This window comes from Phyllobates terribilis, unplaced genomic scaffold (genome assembly GCF_046119375.1).
Source record: "Phyllobates terribilis strain yellow unplaced genomic scaffold, ASM4611937v1 Scaffold_2__4_contigs__length_985480577, whole genome shotgun sequence".
Lineage (NCBI taxonomy): Eukaryota > Metazoa > Chordata > Amphibia > Anura > Dendrobatidae > Phyllobates > Phyllobates terribilis.
The window spans coordinates 679,291,114-679,310,686 of NW_027362762.1; the positions used below are offsets into that span (position 1 = coordinate 679,291,114).

Sequence of the window (19,573 nt, forward strand, 5' to 3'; positions counted from 1 at the left end):
ACAATTTAAATTAAAAAGCTTAGCGCTGCCTCCACCACAGGGGGGCTCGCTCGACCCACCAGCGGACAGGCACCAGTATTGGGAGAAGGGGGCTGGCCGTCAGGGTTCACCGCGGCTCTGGCACAAACCCGGCGACACGGAGGTGGCACGGGCAGGAGCGGACTGAACGTGTCGGCTTCTCACTTTTTGGATTTTAGAAGGGCATGACATGCCTATATCTGTGTCTCCCCCTCCTTTTACTCCTCCACCTCTTTTCTTTTCGCATGACTATATGTACTTGTCACTTTTCCATGTGTTAGTTGTGTCTTCTGAGCAGTTTGTCAGCTTTTGGACACCTTTGAAGGTGTTTTCTATGTGTTTCTATGTGTTTTTGTTTGCCTGCCATTGGTTTTAACGGTGTTCGAAGGTGTTCGACGAACAGTTCGACGAACAGTTCGGCGAACACACGGGTGTTCGACGAACCGAACCGAACCGAACTCGAACACTACGGGGGTGGCTCAACACTAGTTATCACACCTGTCGTCCTCAGAGCCAACCTGTTCCTGCCCTGACAAAAAACTAAAGTTGTCGCTCCAATCAGGTATTTGAGTCTCATCATCGTCTTCCTCATTGTCTCCACCAACAGGAGTTACAGTTTGGGAATGAGGGTCTACATTATGGTCAGAACCTTCTGTGTCTGGTCCTGGATCCGACTCATAAAGATTCTGGGCATCAGTGCAGATCATTTCCTCGTCTGGATTCACAGAAGCTCTGGGGCCGACCTCTGATTCCCAGGCTATAGTATGAGTAAACAGCTCTGCAGACTCAACCATCTGTTCTACCCCATACTCAGATGGGCAGCTGGAGATTTGTGAGCTGTGAGGAAGCAAGTGCGATTGGGGTGACACCTCTGAGGACTGGAGTATTTGTGATGTTGAAGTTGAGGTGGAGGAGAGCCCACTTAAAGGAGCACTTGATATCCGTTGAAGCACCTGCTGTTTTTGTGCCTCATCTGGAATTTGTAGCGATTGGCGTGGCCGTAAGAAAGGGATCTTATCGCATTGTCCGCTAAAAGAAGTAGACATTTTAGTTTGACTGGAAGATGGTCTTTCTTCTGCAGATGTTACTGTTGTTTTAACACCTACCCCATGGACACAACCTTTTTTCCCCTTCCCAACACGCCTATTCCCCTTTCCACCAGCAGCAGGCCTTTTTCCACTCATTTTGGTGGTTAACTAATTCACAACTCTGGAGTTGTTTGCACAAAAAAACAATGGATGGTAACCGAGCAGAGCTGAGTGGCCAAACTGTGGTATTAGGCCAAAAGTATTGGCTGGGTTAGATGCAGATAAAAATTATATTGAATTTGCAACCTGATGGAGGTCAGTATAGATGGACTAATAGAACAAGTCCCACACACTGCTAGAAGCCCAAATATTTTTTCAGATCTAGATGCAGAAAAAAAATATTTTTAATTTGCAACCTGATGGAGGTCAGTATAGATGGACTAATAGACTAAGTCCCACACACTGCTAGAAGCCCAAATTTTTTTTCAGTTAGATGCAGAAAAAAATTATATTCAATTTGCAACCTGATGGAGGTCAGTATAGATGGACTAATAGACCAAGTCCCACACACTGCTAGAAGCCCAATTTTTTTTCCAGAGCTAGATGCAGAAAAAAATATTTTTAATTTGCAACCTGATGGAGGTCAGTATAGATGGACTAATAGACCAAGTCCCACACACTGCTAGAAGCTCATTTTTTTCAGAGCTAGATGCAGAAAAAAATTATATTCAATTTGCAACCTGATGGAGGTCAGTATAGATGGACTAATATAACAAGTCCCACACACTGCTAGAAGCCCAAATATTTTTTCAGAGCTAGATGCAGAAAAAAAATATTTTTAATTTGCAACCTGATGGAGGTCAGTATAGATGGACTAATAGACCTAGTCCCACACACTGCTAGAAGCCCAAATTTTTTTTCAGAGCTAGATGCAGAAAAAAATTATATTCAATTTGCAACCTAATGGAGGTCAGTATAGATGGACTAATAGAACAAGTCCCACACACTGCTAGAAGCCCAAATATTTTTTAAGAGCTAGATGCAGAAAAAAATTATATTCAATTTGCAACCTGATGGAGGTCAGTATAGATGGACTAATAGAACAAGTCCCACACACTGCTAGAAGCCCAAATATTTTTTCAGAGCTAGATGCAGAAAAAAATTATATTGAATTTGCAGCCTCATGGAGGTCAGTATAGATGGACTAATAGAATGATGCTATGCCCAAAAGGTTTTACTTCACTAGGTGCAGTAAAAAAATTGGTATTCTATACACAGGTGGTGTAGCTTGCAACACAGATAGGCTACTCCACTGACTAACACACTCTGCAATAGGCCAAAAAGGATTAGCTTTGCTAGATTTAGCGAAATGCTGTGAAAAAAACTTGCACAGCACTGGCACAGACCTGCCTGGCAAAAACTGATAGGAACTGATGTAACTTAGTCCTGAAAAGGACTGCAATTACAATTAGTCTTTACTCCCAACCTATCTATTTAAGAGCACAGACCTGCCTGATAAAAATCGTAGGAAATGCTGTAACCTAGTCCTTAAAAAGACTGCAATCACAACTCTTCCCTACTCCCAAGCTATCTGTAGATTTGTGTAAAAACTGGCTTGAAATTAACAAGGTATAGCGCACACAGCAACAGCGGTGCAGTCTAACACACAGCTGCAGCAGTGAGAAAATGGTGGCGATGGGGAAAATGGCTGGGTCTTATAGGGCAAGGACACATGCCCTTGCTTGTGTGAAAAAAAGCACTTCGCTCCGTGTGTGCTCTGCTGATAGGCTGACAGATTGCACCTCCCCACTGTAAATGCGGGAAAGAGAAAAAAAATGGAGATCTTCATTATTCCTGCAGAGATCCATCCCCTGCCCCTCCCCCCGCCCCGCTGTACACTCAAACTGCGTATTAACATAAATTTTCAACATTACTGAGAAAAAATCCAGTTATGATTTTGGGGCACGAACCGTTATCGAACATAACCTCGAACAGCCGACTTTTTTTCAAATCGTTCGTGTTCGCAGAACGGCTCGAACACCGCCCAAAACAGCTCGAATTTGAGATTGGCGAACAGTTCGAGTCGAACACCGCTCATCTCTACTCCTGAGGTCTTATGTGTGGAGTCCGAACTGAATACCGACGGCCTTGTTGATGCTGGTAGTCAACAACTGCCCTCTTCTGCTCACAAATCCTTATCAACATCTGCAATGTAGAGTTCCAATGAGTGGGGACATCACACACCAGTTGGTGAGCCGGAAGCTGCAAACGCTGCTGAAACACAGCAAGGGAGGCGGAAGCTGTAGGTGACTTTCCCAGTGGAAAGAATGTGTTCCGTCCCAAGGTCCGACTGGATCACAATTTCCAATACATTAACCCAGTGTGCCATCAGCAAGATGTACTGTCCCTGCCCAAAAGAACTTGTCCACGTGTCCGTGGTTAGGTGGACTTTCCCAGTAACTGCGTTGTTGAGGGCACGGCTAATGTTGTGGGACACGTGCTTGTGTAATGCAGAGATGGCACACCAGGAGAAATAGTGGCGGCTGAGGACCGAGTACCGAGGAACGGCCGCCTCCATCAGGTTGCGGAAAGGCAACATTTCAAGCGCAAGCAGTCACAAAATGTATGAATTTAGTAGTGTGGCCTGTGGTGCATTGGCTGCGTATTTGAGCTTGCGTTCGAAGGACTGGGGTAGGGACAACTGAACTCTGCGTTGGGACAAGGACGTGGATGTGCTTGCTGATGGTGCTTGTTCAGAGTGTGCAACGACAGGTGCAGGGCAGGAGGCATCTTTGCATGCGCCATGGACAGAGGATTGGCTTGCACGCACAACAGCAGAAGAAGCAGTGGTGCCACCCACAGACACTGTCCCTGGGGTTCAGCCCACTTAGTCAGGTGCTTTGCTACCATGTGCCTGATCACGCTCGTGGTGGGTGGTCAGGCTTCTAGTTTTGCTACCCCTGCTGATGCTAGCCTGGCAGGTGGTGCAAATGGCCTTTTTGCGGTTATCGGCAGAGTCTTTAAAAAACAACCAGACTCGGGAAGACCTAATAGTTGTACTGGCAACTTCCGTCGTGTTCATGTTACGGGGAACGGTTGCCCGGCTTCTGTCTGTTGCCACCACACTGCTTCTTCCTGCCTGTTGTGGTGCTCTGCCTCCCTCCCCCTGTGTGCTGCTGTCCTCACTCTGTATGTCCCCCTGCCAGGTTGGGTTAGTTACTATATCATCCACCACCTCGTCGTTCACATCTGCACCCTGTTCCTCCTCCTGACTTTCTGGCAAATGTGTCTCATCATCGTTCACCTCTTGTGACACTTTCCCACCATTGCCTTAGTCTGACCCTGGATGCTCAAATATTTGGGCATCGCTACATGCGATCTCCTCTTGCCCCGCTTCAAGTGGACCGGGCGAGAGGCCCGAATCTATAAATGGAAAAATCAACAGCTCTTCAGAGTGTCCAAGTGTGGGATCAGTTGTATCCGGGCACTCGGCATGGTGGGAGTAAGGAGGATCAGGGTGAGGAATATGCAGTCCAGACTCATGGCTAGTGAGACTTGACCGTGTGGAAGACAGGGTGGTGGTGGTGGTGGCTAAGTGACTGGAAGCATTATCTGCTATCCAAACAAAAACGTTTTCACACTGCTCTGTGTTCAATAGTGGTGTTCTGCGGTCCCCTTTTTATTGGAACAGGAAGGTCGAGCGAAAACATGTGGGTATTTGTTGTGGCACAATTTTAGCTAGCCCACGGCCTCGGCCTCATCCTCTGCATGCACCATCATCAACATCACATCCACTTCCCCGTCCCTTGCCACGTGCCTTGCCCATTTTAAATGGAGGACAATATTTTCAACGTTCACTACAAAAGGATAGATTTGAACCACAGTGATATGTGATACGTGTGACGGACAAACCACAGTTTTAAATAGCTGGCCTGTAGGTAACTATTTTTAACAGCGACCTCATGTCAATAACTTCACTGACACACTGCAACAAAATTTCAATGGAGGTTAGAAATGGCAGAATTTTCAGCGCACTTATATGTGATCCATGTGACGGACAATCCACAGTTTTAAATAGCTGGCCTGTAGGTAACTATTTTTAACAGCGATCTCATATCAATAACTTTGCTAACACACTGCAACAAAATTTCAATGGAGGTCAGAAATGGCAGAATTTTCAGCGCAATTATATGTGATCCGTGTGACAGACAAACCACAGTTTTAAATAGCTGGCCTGTAGGTAGCTATTTTTAACAGTGAACTGGTGTCAATAACATTGCTAACACACTGCAACAAAATTTCAATGGAGGCCAGAAATGGCAGAATTTTCAGCGCACTTATATGCGATCCATGTGACGGACAAACCACAATTTTAAATAGCTGGCCTGTAGGTAGCTATTTTTAACAGTGACCTCATGTCAATAACTTCACTGACACATTGCAACAAAATTTCAGTGGAGGCCAGAAATGGCAGAATTTTCAGCGCACTTATATGTGATCCATGTGACAGACAATCCACAGTTTTAAATAGCTGGCCTGTAGGTTACTATTTTCAACAGTGAACTCATGTCAATAACTTCACTGACACACTGCAATAAAATTTCAATAGAGGCCAGAAATGGCAGAATTTTCAGCGCACTTATATATGATCCGTGTGACGGACAAACCACAGTTTTAAATAGCTGGCCTGTTGGTAACTATTTTTAACAGCGATCTCATATCAATAACTTTGCTAACACACTGCAACAAAATTTCAATGGAAGTCAGAAATGGCAGAATTTTCAGCGCAATTATATGTGATCCGTGTGACAGACAAACCACAGTTTTAAATAGCTGGCCTGTAGGTAGCTATTTTTAACAGTGAACTGATGTCAATAACATTGCTAACACACTGCAACAAAATTTCAATGGAGGCCAGAAATGGCAGAATTTTCAGCGCACTTATATGTGATCCATGTGACGGACAATCCACAATTTTAAATAGCTGGCTCCTAGGTAACTATTTTTAACAGCGACCTCATATCAATAACTTCGCTAACACACTGCAACAAAATTTCAATGGAAGCCAGAAATGGCAAATTTTCAGCGCAATTATATGTGATCCGTGTGTCGGACAAACCACAGTTTTAAATAGCTGACCTGTAACTATTTTTTACGGCAAACTGGTGTCAATAACTTCGCTAACACACTGCAACAAAATTTCAATGGAGGCCAGAAATGGCAGAATTTTCAGCGCACTTATATGTGATCCATGTGACGGACAATCCAGTTTTAAATAGCTGGCCTGTAGGTAACTATTTTCAACAGCGAACTCATGTCAATAACTTCACTGACACACTACAACAAAATTTCAATGGAGGCTAGAAATGGCAGAATTTTCAGCGCACTTATATGTGATCCGTGTGATGGACAAACCACAGTTTTAAATAGCTGGCCTGTAGGTAACTATTTTTAACAACGAACTGGTGTCAATAACTTCGCTAACACACTGCAACAAAATTTCAATGGAGGCCACAAATAGCAGAATTTTCAGAGCACTTATATGTGATCTGTGTGACGGACAAACCACAGTTTTAAATAGGTGGCCTGTAGGTAACTATTTTTAACAGTGACCTCATGTCAATAACTTCACTGACACACTGCAACAAAATTTCAATGGAGGCCAGAAATGGCAGAATTTTTAGCGCAATTATATGTGATCCGTGTGATGGACACACCACAGTTTTAAATAGCTGGCCTGTAGGTTACTATTTTTAACAGTGACCTCATGTCAATAACTTCACTGACACACTGTAACAAAATTTCAGTGGAGGCCAGAAATTACAGAATTTTCAGCGCACTTATATGTGATCCATGTGACGGACAAATCAATAGATGGATTTTTAGCGCTGTAATATGGAAAGGACCTGGCTGTACTCTGCAGTGCCAACAAGCAAATGGAGCAGAAAAACGGTATTCTCTGGATTGCTTTTCAAGCAAATAATCAGGATTAAGATCCAAAAAAAATTATTCCTGGCCCCTGATACCTGGGGGTATTTCTACAAATATCTGTAAAAGCACCAGCAGCAGACAGAACTGGAATTACCCTCTTGCTATATGCACTGCAGTCTGCCACATACACTGCCTGCCTGTCTAGCACTGATATCTATGCAGCTGGATTAGTCCTCAGAAGGACTGTTAGTTGAGATGGATATGTGTATAATATATGGTGTTATACCTACACTAACTAAGAAACTAGAAAATCTCTCCCTAGCTCAGCAACACCTCTCCCTACACTGCCTGATTCCAGAGTAGACTGTGGCGAGCATGGTGGCGCCATGTCTGATATAGACCTGATGACGCTGTGCGGCCAGCCAATCACTGTAATGCCACAACCAACATGGCTGTGGCATTACAGTGTGTGACAGACAATCCCTCAATGTTCATTGGTGTTCCAAGAGAGCCAATCATTCCGTCGAGCAACCCCGGAAATACTCGGAGAGAGCCGAGCATCTCGAGCAGTGAGATGCTCGGGCGAGCACCGAGCAGTAACAAGCATGCTCGCTCATCACTAGTCTCCATCTATTGGGTTTGTCTGTAGTGGAAGAGGTTTCTGTCTCCATTAACCTACTTCTACTCTGGTGATATTGATGCCACTTTGCTGGTGTCTGCCACTAATTTTTTTAAATATAGAATTCTGATCGCATCTCCATCTATTGGGTTTGGCCGTAGTGGAAGAGGTTTCTGTCTCCATTATACTACTTCTACTCTAGTGAAATTGATGCCACTTTGTTGGTGTTCGGCCCTAATTAAGGGAAATGTGAGCACTCCTGGTTAGGTCTCCATCTCCTAGGTTGGTCGTAGTGGAAGAGGTTTTGGTCTCCATCCATTTGTATAGTTATACTGTAGTGAAATTAATTATTTGGTGCTGATATTTTTCTTCACAAAGGGGTACACAAAAATGATAGACTTAAAATTGATTTCCAATAAACAACCATCAGCCGCCTCATCAAATGCTGCTGCTGCTTCTTCCTCCTCCTCTGTTACCGTGTCAAGTATTGTCACACAGGTCTCCGACCGCAGAACATATGTTTGTATACTCGCTCCAGTCAGGCTGAGTGAGAGCCCATCAGCTGTAACAGAAGCGGACAAGCCTGCTGAAAATTGATGCCACTTTGGTGGTTTTAGGCCAAAATTTATTAAAATGTGAGCACTCCTGATTGGGGCTCCATCTACTGGGTTGGCTGTAGGTGAAGCGGGGTCGTTCCTAATTCTACTATTTCTACTGTACTGAAATTGATGCCACTTTCCAGGTGGCTGCCACAAATTTTTGGAAATGTGGGGAATCCTGATAGGATCTCCATCTACTGGGTTGGCTGTAGGGGAAGAGAAGTCGTTCCTAATTCTACAATTTCTACTGTAGTGAAATTAATGCCACTTTGCTGGTATCTGCCACAAATTTTTTGAAACATGGAGAATCCTGATTGGGTCTCCATCTATTAGGTTTGGCTGTAGTGGAAGAGGTTTCTGTCTCCATTAAACTACTTCTACTCTGGTGAAATTGATGCCACTTTGGTGGTGTTAGGCCCAAATTTAGGGAAATGTAAATGACGCGCCCCCTGGGCCGTGGGGTACCCGGTGCCGGGCTGATAGATGCTCGGGGTTGTAGTCACAGTGGCGGTGACCCGGTCTGTGACCCAGGGCGGTCAATCCAAAGGGAATTTTATATGCATGGGTTTTATTAAAGAGTCCGACTACGCCACCTGTGGAATGCGGCTAAAGGGAGATGCCGCTGCGAAACAGTCCTCTGAAGCTGGTGGTATTGCAGCCAGGATGTTATGACTCCCCACAGGAAGAGTTAGCTCCAGGGCAGTGTAGAAGATGTTGGTGGTTGTGCTGGGCGTTGTAGTGCAGGGAGTGTCGGTGCAGCAAGAAACACAGAGACAAGGTGGTGCAGTCCCAGGTTCTTTACTCACGGTTATTGCAGTCCAAGTTACAGACGTCAAAGTAACTTCCCATGCCGTGCTGCGTTTACTCAGTGAGGGGTTCAGTCCACCCTCAGATATCTCTGGAGTACTTAGCAGGACCCACTTCTGTGTCTTCTCTCTGGCTGTCTCCCTGAACCTCATACCAAGTGTCCCAGTCCAGTATCTGCAGGCCTTGGCGGGCGACGTGTGTTCTGTCCCCTGGGTCCCATATAGCTACCTTCTTGGTGAGACTAGTATGGAATGTGGACTACAGGACATGAAATACTGGAGCCTACGGTTTCTAGTTAAGATGTACAATCTTTTGCTAGTTGAGGGATCCGGTTCCCTGTATGCAGCCTGACCCCTCCACCTCCTGGTAGATGCGAGCGTACGGGTGGCCTTCTGCACGGTCTGTACCCCTAGGGTCCCTTCTTCCGTTCCTGGAGCCTTGCTGCTCCCTCTCCTCTCTTCTCTCCTTCTCCTCTCAGACTTGGGCCTCACTGTCCAGCTCGTACAGAGCCTCTGCTCCTGTCACTTTCCTCCTCACTACTAATCTATCTTTCTAAGATGGCTACTCTTTTTATATCTTTCTTCTATGTGCTTCCCTTAACTACGTCCTCCACCCACTTCCACTACATGGTTCCCCTTTACTAGGTTCTCACCACTCCAGCCAGGAAAGGGGCTCAGCAAGTACGTAGGAGGCATCTTGCCCCTTCTGCTGGCCTGGAGTGGTGTGTTGGATGCAGGTGTTAGGGTCCTGAGCTGTACTCCTTCCTTACTTGAGAGTGAGACCATAACTCTGGCTGAGATGCAATACCTCTGTGGCAACCAAACCCTCAGGGGCACCACACACCCCCCTGGTAAAACACAGCACGTCCACGGGCTGGAACAGAGTAAAAGACAAAGTATTTTGAAGACATGCAAAATTTTGGAATGCATTCGCATAGAAGATCACAAACACAACATTTCTTCCCTTTATGGGAGGCTCTTTTTCTTTAACGTTACTGGTTACGTTTCTCTACCAAAAACATTATAAAACTTTCTTCACATATAAAACACTTTTTACATATAAAAACATCTTTTGCATATAAAACATTTTTCTTTATAAACATATAAGACATTTTTCATATTAAGCATTCGTTATATCAAAACATTTTTCTTGGCGACTCATTTTCCATATAAAACTTTTGTCAACCGGTCACAGTGCAATTTGCGACCAGGTGTCCATTTCTTTTAATAAAGTGCTAACTGGTAAACACGAACATGAGGGACCCATCCGAAAACCCTCAACATAGGCCCTGGGCGTGGCTGCAGGGCATAGGTGATCCAGTGTTGGACCACGTCTTCGGCCACGCCAAGCGGGTTTTCATTCTGATGTCATTTGTTGTACAGTTATAAAACCAATAAGGGGCACTTTAATAAGTGCAACTATTTACAAGATCAGTTCTTTGGTTATTCACCGTCCATAACCTGTCAGTCTTTGATACCCTTACCGGGTAAGTATTCACACATAACTTTTCAACTTATGGTGGTACCCTGACGGGTAACTTCTTTACAGTTAGAGTTCAGTTCAGTCCCATCTACTGTGCTCAGTAGTGGTGCTCCCTCCGGGGAAGCTCTTGTCCACTGTAGGCTGACCCAGCCGGGTCTTCAGCACTGTAGGGTGAGGAGCTGCTCTCTTTCCCTATCCGGTGGACATTCAAGGTATACCAGCCCCTCTCACCTCGGTGCCTGGTGTACATGACGTGATCACCAGGGTACAGGTCTGGGGTGTGAGCGCCCGGGATAAGCGGTTCCGGCAGGGGGACCAGGGACGGTGCAGCGCCAGCTGCGTCCGGGACAGGGACATCACTCCTACCTGCTCCCGCGACCGCTTCAGCTCTGCCTATCACCTCCCGATCCATGAGCAGCTCCGCCGGGGCTTGGGCACCGCCGATCACTTGCAGCGCCGACCGCTGCCGGGTCGCCAACTTCTCCACCAGCTCCGCTTTCCAGGCCGTGATCGCAGCTTGCAGGTCCACTTCTATCCGCCGACCTAGTTCTTGCATCTCGGCGTGGAGGAACTCCGCATCCTCCAGGGATAACTTTGCTAGCACCCCCTGCAGGCTGAGAGGCACTTCTGGCTGCTGCAGGCCATGGACGGGAGCTTGCTGCGGACTCTCCTCCATGTTGCCGGGTTCCCCCCACTCCAGCCAGGAAAGGGGCTCAGCAAGTACGTAGGAGGCATCTTGCCCCTCCTGCTGGCCTGGAGTGGTGTGTTGGATGCAGGTGTTAGGGTCCTGAGCTGTACTCCTTCCTTACCTGAGAGTGAGATACCACACCTCTGGCTGAGATGCAATACCTCTGTGGCGACCGAACCCTCAGGGGCGCCACATAAACACTTCTGATTGAGTCTCCACCTACTGGGTTGGCTGTACTGGAAGAGGTGTCGTCCTAATTACACTATTTCTACTGTAGTGAAATTGATGCCACTTTGCTGGTGTTTGCCACAAATTTTTGGAAATGTGGAGAATCCTGATTGGGTCTCCATCTGCTGGGTTGGATGTAGTGGAAGAGTTGTTGATCACCATTACTAGTATACTAGTTCTACTCTAGTGAAATTAATTCTTTGGTGCAGATATTTTGTCACAGGAGTACACAAGATATAATCAAAATTGGTTTTCTTAGTACCATGGTATATAAAGCAGGCTATATTTCTTCTTTTAATTTTTCTATGCTGATATTGTTCTTTATACAGGGGTACATATTAGTAATGAGATTGCACAAAATGTGCTCAACTTAGTTGTTCTTCCCTATGCCTCCAAACTACTGGATCAACACGTCTATTTTGAACTGTCCTCCCACCTCTCCTCTTGCTCCCTCTTTGACCTCTTGCAATCTGGCTTCCGTCTTCACCATTCCACTGAAACTGCCCTGACTAAAGTCACCAAAGGCCTACTAACTGCCAAATCAAAGTAAGACTACTCTGTCCTCCTCCTCCTGGACCCGTCATCTGCCTTAGACACAGTAGACCATACCCTATTACTACATACTTTCATCTCTCGGCATCACAGACTTGGCCTTGTCTTGGAACTTTTCATACCTAACCGACAGGACATTCAGTGTCACTCACTCACACACCACCTCCTCATCTCACCCCCTATGTGTCGGTGTCCCCCAAGGTTCAGTTCTAGGACCCAGGCTCTTCTCCATCTACACCTTCGGCCTGGGACAGCTCATAGTCTCATGGCTTTCAGTATCACCTCTATGCTGATGACACACATTTCTACCTCTCTGGACCTGATATCACCTCCTTACTAACCAGAATCCCACAATGTGTGTCCTGTATTTTATCTTTCTTCTCTGCTAGATTTGTAAAAATTAACTTGGATAAAAACAGAATGCATCATCTTTTCACCATCTCATTCATCCCCCACAGCTGACCTATCCATCAAAGTGAATGGCTGCGCACTCTCCCCAGTCCCACAAACTTGACTCTAATCGGTCCTTCAAACGTCAGATCCAAGCCCTTTCCACTTGCTGCTGACACCAACTCCAAAGTATCTCAGGGATCCACACATTCCTCAAACATGAATCTAGAAAAACACCAGTGCACACCCTCATCATCTCCTGCCTCCACTACTACAAGCTCCTGTTCTGTGGCCTCCCTTCTACCACTCTCACACCCCTCCAATCTATCCTAAACTGTGCTGGCTGATTAATCCACCTGTTACCCTGCTATTCCCAGGTTTCTCCCCTCTGTCAATCCCTGTGCTGGCTCTCTGTTGCCCAGAGACTCCAGTTGAAAAGCCTAACTTTGGCATACCAAGCCATCGAAAACCTGTCTCCTCCATACATGTGTGACCTAGTCTCCCTGTACTAGTTACCTGCACGCAAGCTCCCATCCTTCCAAGATCTCCTTCTCTACTTCCCTCTTATCTCTTCTTGCCATGCCCGCATACAAGATTTGTCCCATGCATCTCACCTACTCTGTAACGCTGTACCCCAACACATCAGACTGTCTTGTCACTTCTTGTGACAAGCGTACAGTCTGCGGTAACCCTCTCTCCAGTATACCTCTGCACAACTAGCTGTACCCTGACCTACTGTACCCTCACCCATCCCTTGTACATTGTTTGTGCGCTCTCGCGGGCAGGGTCCTCTCTCCTCTTGTACCAGTAGGTGGACCCCTTTTCACATATAATGTGCCACAGAATAAATGTCGCTGTAATAGTAATAATAATTATAGTACTTTTACTCTGGGTCAATTGATGGCACTTTCCTGGTGTCTACCCCTTATTTGATGTGTTTTGGCAGCTTTTGGGCCTGTTTGAAGGTGTTGTATATGCATTTTTTTTTTGCTCCCCCATTGAATCCTATAGTGTTTGGTAATGTTCAACGAACATTCGATGAATAAATTCAGCGAATGTTTAATTATTTGGCGATCATTTCCGAACCGAACTTTGAAATGTTCGCTCATCTCTAATAAATTGCGATCCCATGTTGTCGTGTCTGCATACTCTTTTTTTGTGGCTTCTAAAGTATATTTTTTTCTGAAATACCACAGTGAGTCAAACATATATGGCTGAAATCTTACAGCCAATATGCCTCATTTATCAGCACTTATTGGCAGGAGGACACACATGGGGAGGTGGTGTTAGTGTTAAATAAGCAAAAAAATATGAAAAAAAAGCATAAAAATGCCAATCTATTATTAAAATTGAGCACGAATACTGATCAGTGATGTACGCCACTGCACAGTACACAGTGTTTGGAAGATGGAGCATTACAATATTTGAGAAATAAATGGATTCTTTGCAAGATTGAAAATTGCAAAATTACTAATTTATTTATTTTTTAATAAAGATTGTGATATGAAGAAAAAAAAATTGCCAACACTTTTCTTTTAACACATGTAACACAAAAAAACAGATTTAAAAAAATAGGTAATTTTCTGATGATGGCCTCCCTTTAGTCTGACTAATGAAAGAGGAAGAACATTTAAGTTGAGTTGATAGGTTGAATATAGATTCATTATTCCCCTATAAATTAGGGCCCCAATTTGTAAAGGTGTTTTCACCAGTTTTTAGTTTTTTTTATGTATCTGGTCATCGGTATTTGCCTTATCAAACTAGGCAGCTAAAATGTATAGAAAATCATAACTTACCTTTAATACAAATAATTTGTGATAGAAAAATCAGGAAAATTATCCACATACTTCCCACTGAATACCACAGAGATGCCATTATAATGAAGTCTAGAATGGGAAAAACAAAAATTATTAAATTAATTTAATTTTTTTTTTCATCACAAAACTGCCAATCAACAAAAACCAAACTTGTACATTACATGAAATACTGTGACTTTATCAATGTTAATTAAATTCAGTGTTTTTCCTGATTAATACATTTTAAGGTAGTTTTTAAGGTAGTTACTATTCATTAAAGAAACACTAGACCTAGAATTACATGAAACAACAGTAGATAATGATACCTCTACTTTTGTCAGTCTGTAAGATTTTCTGCATTTTCTTTAAGTAAATGGTCTACATCCTGCTACATCCAGTCACTTGACATCAGGCAGTGAAGGAGGGTATTTCTATATTAACCCATTAACGACCAAACAACTTTTTGTCTTTGCGCTTTCATTTTTGCCTCCCCTTCTTCCAAGAGCCATAACTGTTTTTTATTTTCCCGCTGACAAAGCCACATGAGAGCTTGTTTTTGTGGGACTAGTTGTACTTATTAATAACATCATCAATTTTATCATATGGTTTACAGGAAAATGGGAAAAAAATTCAAGAGAAGTGAAATTACTTAAAAAAACAAAATTCCAAAGTTGTTTTTTGGGTTTTCTAAAGAGCTCATTGAATTTGAGTGTGGTACCGTAAAAGGATGCCTCCATTGCATCAAGTTAGCCTGTGACATATTTCCCTCGTGTAGAGGATATAAAAAGCTTACACATCCCTGTTAAAATGTCAGTTTTTTGTCATGTAAAAAAATCATACCATGCAGAATAATTTTCAGAACTTTTCTATCTATAATGTTTCAGATAATCTGTACAATTAATAAACTGAAATGTTTTTGGGTGGAAAAAAAAGTGTGGTTGCTTAAATATACGGTATACTTTAACCACCTTAGAGAAACCTTATAGGAACCTTAAAGCCACTTCAGAATTAAATTGGTGCCCACAAAATGTTTTTCAAATTTTCTTGAGAATGTCATGTCAAAAATTACTATTAAATTTAGTTTTATATCCTAAAAAAAATAAACAATAAAAGTTGGAAAAAGAATGCCTAGGTAGTAGAAATGAATCAATCTGTAGAGGACCAAGTTTGACATGAATTTCCCAAAATTTGCAGTTCCACGTGAATTCGAACATTTTGTATTTTGATTTGCCATTTGCCACAAACAAATAATTCCCTGTCGCCATTTTGGTAGCCCATTTAGGACCAGCAAATGGTTAAGAAAAAGCCTCACCTCTATGGTACTTTGCTGCTCATTGCCTACCGTCTGGTGCACCGTTGTGCGCTGTATCTCGGGCTTCTTCACTATAGGTCAGGACTGCAATCAGGGTCATTGTGCGTCAAGAAAGTTGTAACCTTACAACATGCAGTAACTAGAGTGACCAGGATAGAGATGCATCATGTTATACAAGAAAGAAGAAGACCAGATGGTTGGCAGCAAGCAGTGAGCAGCACAGCGTCCGGAGAGGTGTGCGGTGAGGTAATATACTATATACAGTACAGACCAAAAGTTTGGACACACCTTCTCATTTAAAGATTTTTCTGTATTTTCATGACTATGAAAATTTTACATTCACACTGAAGGCATCAAAACTATGAATTAACACATGTGGAATTATATACTTAATAAAAAAGTGTGAAACAACTGAAATATTTCTTATATTCTAGGTTCTTCAAAGTAGCCACCTTTTGCTTTGATGACTGCTTTGTACACTCTTGGCATTCTCTTGATGAGCTTCAAGAGGTAGTCACCGGAAATGGTTTTCTCTTCACAGGTGAGCCCTGGCAGGTTTAACAAGTAGGATTTCTTGCCTTATAAATGGGGTTGCGGCCATCAGTTGTGTTGTGCAGAAGTCTGGTGGATACACAGCTGATAGTCTTACTGAATAGACTGTTAGAATTTGTATTATGGCAAGAAAAAAGCAGCTAAGTAAAGAAAACTGAGTAGCCATCATTACTCTAAGAAATGAAGGTCAGTCAGTCCGAAAAATTGGGCAAACTTTGAAAGTGTCCCCAAGTGCAGTTGCAAAAACCATCAAGCGCTACAAAGAAACTGGCTCACATGAGGACCGCCCCAGGAAAGGAAGACCAAGAGTCACCTCTGCTTCTGAGGATAAGTTTATCCGAGTCACCAGCCTCAGAAATCGCAGGTTAACAGCAGCTCAGATTAGAGACCAGGTCAATGCCACACAGAGTTCCAGCAGCAGACACATCTCTACAACAACTGTTAAGAGGAGACTTTGTGCAGCAGGCCTTCATGGTAAAATAGCTTCTAGGAAACCACTGCTAAGGACAGGCAACAGGCAGAAGAAACTTGTTTGGGCTAAAGAACACAAGGAATGGACATTAGAACAGTGGAAATCTGTGCTTTGCTCTGATGAGTCCAAATTTGAGAACTTTGGTTCCAACCACCGTGTCTTTGTACGACACAGAATAGGTGAATGGATGGACTCTACATGCCTGGTTCCCACCGTGAAGCATGGAGGAGGAGGTGTGATGGTGTGGGGGTGCTTTGCTGGTGACACTGTTGGGGATTTATTCAAAACTGAAGGAATACTGAACCAGCATGGCTACCACAGCATCTTGCAGCGGCATGCTATTCCATCCGGTTTGCATTTAGTTGGACCATCATTTATTTTTCAACAGGACAATGACCCCAAACACACCTCCAGGGTGTGTAAGGGCTATTTGACCAAGAAGGAGAGTGATGGGGTGCTACGCCAGATGACCTGGCCTCCACAGTCACCAGACCTGAACCCAATCGAGATGGTTTGGGGTGAGCTGGACCGCAGAGTGAAGGCAAAAGGGCCAACAAGTGCTAAGCATCTCTGGGAACTCCTTCAAGATTGTTGGAAGACCATTTCCGGTGACTACCTCTTGAAGCTCATCAAGAGAAGGCCAAGAATGCGCAAAGCAGTCATCAAAGCAAAATTTGGCTACTTTGAAGAACCTAGAATATAAGACATATTTTCAGTTGTTTCACACTTTTTTGTTAAGTATATAATTCCACATGTGTTAATTCATAGTTTTGATGCCTTCAGTGTGAATGTACAATTTTCATAGTCATGAAAATACAGAAAAATCTTTAAATGAGAAGGTGTGTCCAAACTTTTGGTCTGTACTGTATATATATTTTTAAAATCTTACATCTATTATTCTCTGCTGGCAAATTTGAATCCCAAACGATCCGTTCTTCACTACTAAGTAGAGGAGGTTAGGGTTGCAGCTCTTTAAGAATATATTGCATAAACATTATGAAATATAAAAAGAGCAGAAACTCAAAGATAACACGGTAAGCAGTGAGAAAAAAACTGTGTTACATTGCATAATAAACATCTTGTTTTTATCCCATAGCACAAAATCTATGAAGTGTGTGCAATGCTTTAGTGTGCTGAATTATTGCTGAGAGCGTTTTTTGTAGACATTTAGTCACCAGAACTTCCTTTCTCTGTGCGGATGCTTCCTATCCAAAGTAATATTTCATTTCTCTAGACAGTCCGCTATCTTGTGCAGATGTATCCTGTAGGAATGCAAAACAAGCAGATCTGATGTTCCTTCTTCAAATTACTAAGGAGACAGGATAATTTGTATAGAGATGTAATATGACATTGGAATATGTTGCCTATTGTGTTAAGTAACAAAATAAGACAGTACTCACCCTCCCCAGGTCCAGTGTTGGCTGGCTCTCCACCACTGCCCCCGTCTCAGTATTTTGGATTCAGTAGTGATGTCTCATTGAAAGCTCAAAACACCACTGCAGCCAATCATGGAGCTCAGTGTCTTGTGTGGTACATCTCAGCAGAGCCATTGAGCTCAGTGATTGAGCTGTCAATGTAACGTTACTACTTCAGTCAAAACCAACAATGGCCCCAGGAGGGGGAGTACTATCTGATTTTGTCATTCTACATGATAGTCAATACTTGGGGTACACTTTTCTAAAAATGGAAAACCCGTTTAAATTGCCCTTACTTTTCTTACATACAAAAACTAAAAACCTGGAAGGTTAATTACCTTAAACAACATTTTAGCCATAAGCATCATCCTATCAAAACTCCAATCAGCCATATTAATTACCTTTTCGATATTTCTAAAATCTTTGTCAAAACTTTAATATCAGGGATAATTATAGGGTTTGTCCATTCTCATAAGAAAAGTTTGTAGTCACTGCATGTGACTGCAGACTGACAAAGACAGTGTGATATGCCGGTATTGCCTATGACCTAATGTAGGCAATTTACCATATTTTTCGGACTATAAGACACACCGGACCATAAGACACACCCCAAATTTTGGGGTGGAAAATAGAAAAAAATATTTTTTATAAGATGGGGTTCCATCTTATAGTCTGAGTAGGTACGGTATCTTACCTGGGGGGCGGTGGAGCGAGGGTCACAGGAGGCAGGGTCCCACAGGAAGCCAATGGTTGCAGCAGAAGAGGTGAGATGCTGTGGAGCCTGTGCGGGCCAGGGCCTGTGCCTGGCTGGGGCCTTTAGCCTGGCCGGTTCCTGTGCTGGGGCCTGTGGCTAAGGCTAGGGCCTGTGGCTGGTGCTGTGGCCGGGTCCTGTGGCTGATTCTGGGGCCTGTGGCCGGGGCCAGGTGTGCGACTTGGGCCGAGGCCTCTGGCTGGGGCTGAGGCCGGGGCCTCGGGCTGGGGTCTGTGCATGCTCCTGGTCTGTGCATGCGCCTGCTTGGGCAGCCATATTCCTGTAGATCACAGCTCTAGGAAGATGACGGCAAACACCGGAAAGCTGCGCAGGCCCCTCTGCTTCGCCGCCCGATGCCGCTCACAGCCTGACACCGGCCCCAGCCCCAGTACCGGCCAGGCACAGGTCCTAGCACTAGCCTCTCTGCCTCACCTCTGCTGCCACTGCCGCTGATACCACAACCGCGTTCCTGAAGGAGGGAGGGCCCTGGGATCCTGCTTCACCACCACCACAGGTAACATTCGGACGATAAGACGCACCCCCCATTTTCCTCCCAAATTTGGGGGGGGGGAAAAGTATGTCTTATGGTCCGAAAAATAAAGTACATATTTTTGGTCATATGCATACTGGAGTCTAGTCAGCATTTCACCGCAAGTATGCAAATTGCCCACTTGCATAGGAAAAACTGGGGAATTGTGACAGCATGCGCACAGTACGCTGTCACAATTTGGCAGTTTGTAGTCACATACTGTATAGCAAATGCAGACTTTTTTATAAGACCTGACAACCCTTTGAGAAGATTGGCCTATACGAGGAGGGATCGATTGCATCTTTCTCTTCTTTTGGAGTTAGAATTATATTAGCTTCTTATGTAGAATTGGGCACTTCTTGATTCTGAATGCCAAATCAAAAATCCTTTTCAAATGCGCCAGC

At 44.1% G+C, this 19,573-nt stretch overlaps 1 protein-coding gene across 4 annotated transcripts in view; it reads right to left on the reverse strand.

The window, feature by feature from the left end:
- LOC141224049 (sushi, von Willebrand factor type A, EGF and pentraxin domain-containing protein 1-like) overlaps positions 1-19,573 on the reverse strand; it is a 407,381-nt gene that overhangs the window by 372,967 nt on the left and 14,841 nt on the right. For all 4 annotated transcript variants that reach the window (XM_073666874.1, XM_073666873.1, XM_073666876.1 and 1 more), the window contains exon 2: positions 14,139-14,228. In XM_073666874.1, the coding sequence (XP_073522975.1) occupies positions 14,139-14,217 (79 nt within the window). In that variant the 5' untranslated portion in view covers positions 14,218-14,228. The remainder of the gene's footprint in view (positions 1-14,138; positions 14,229-19,573) is intronic.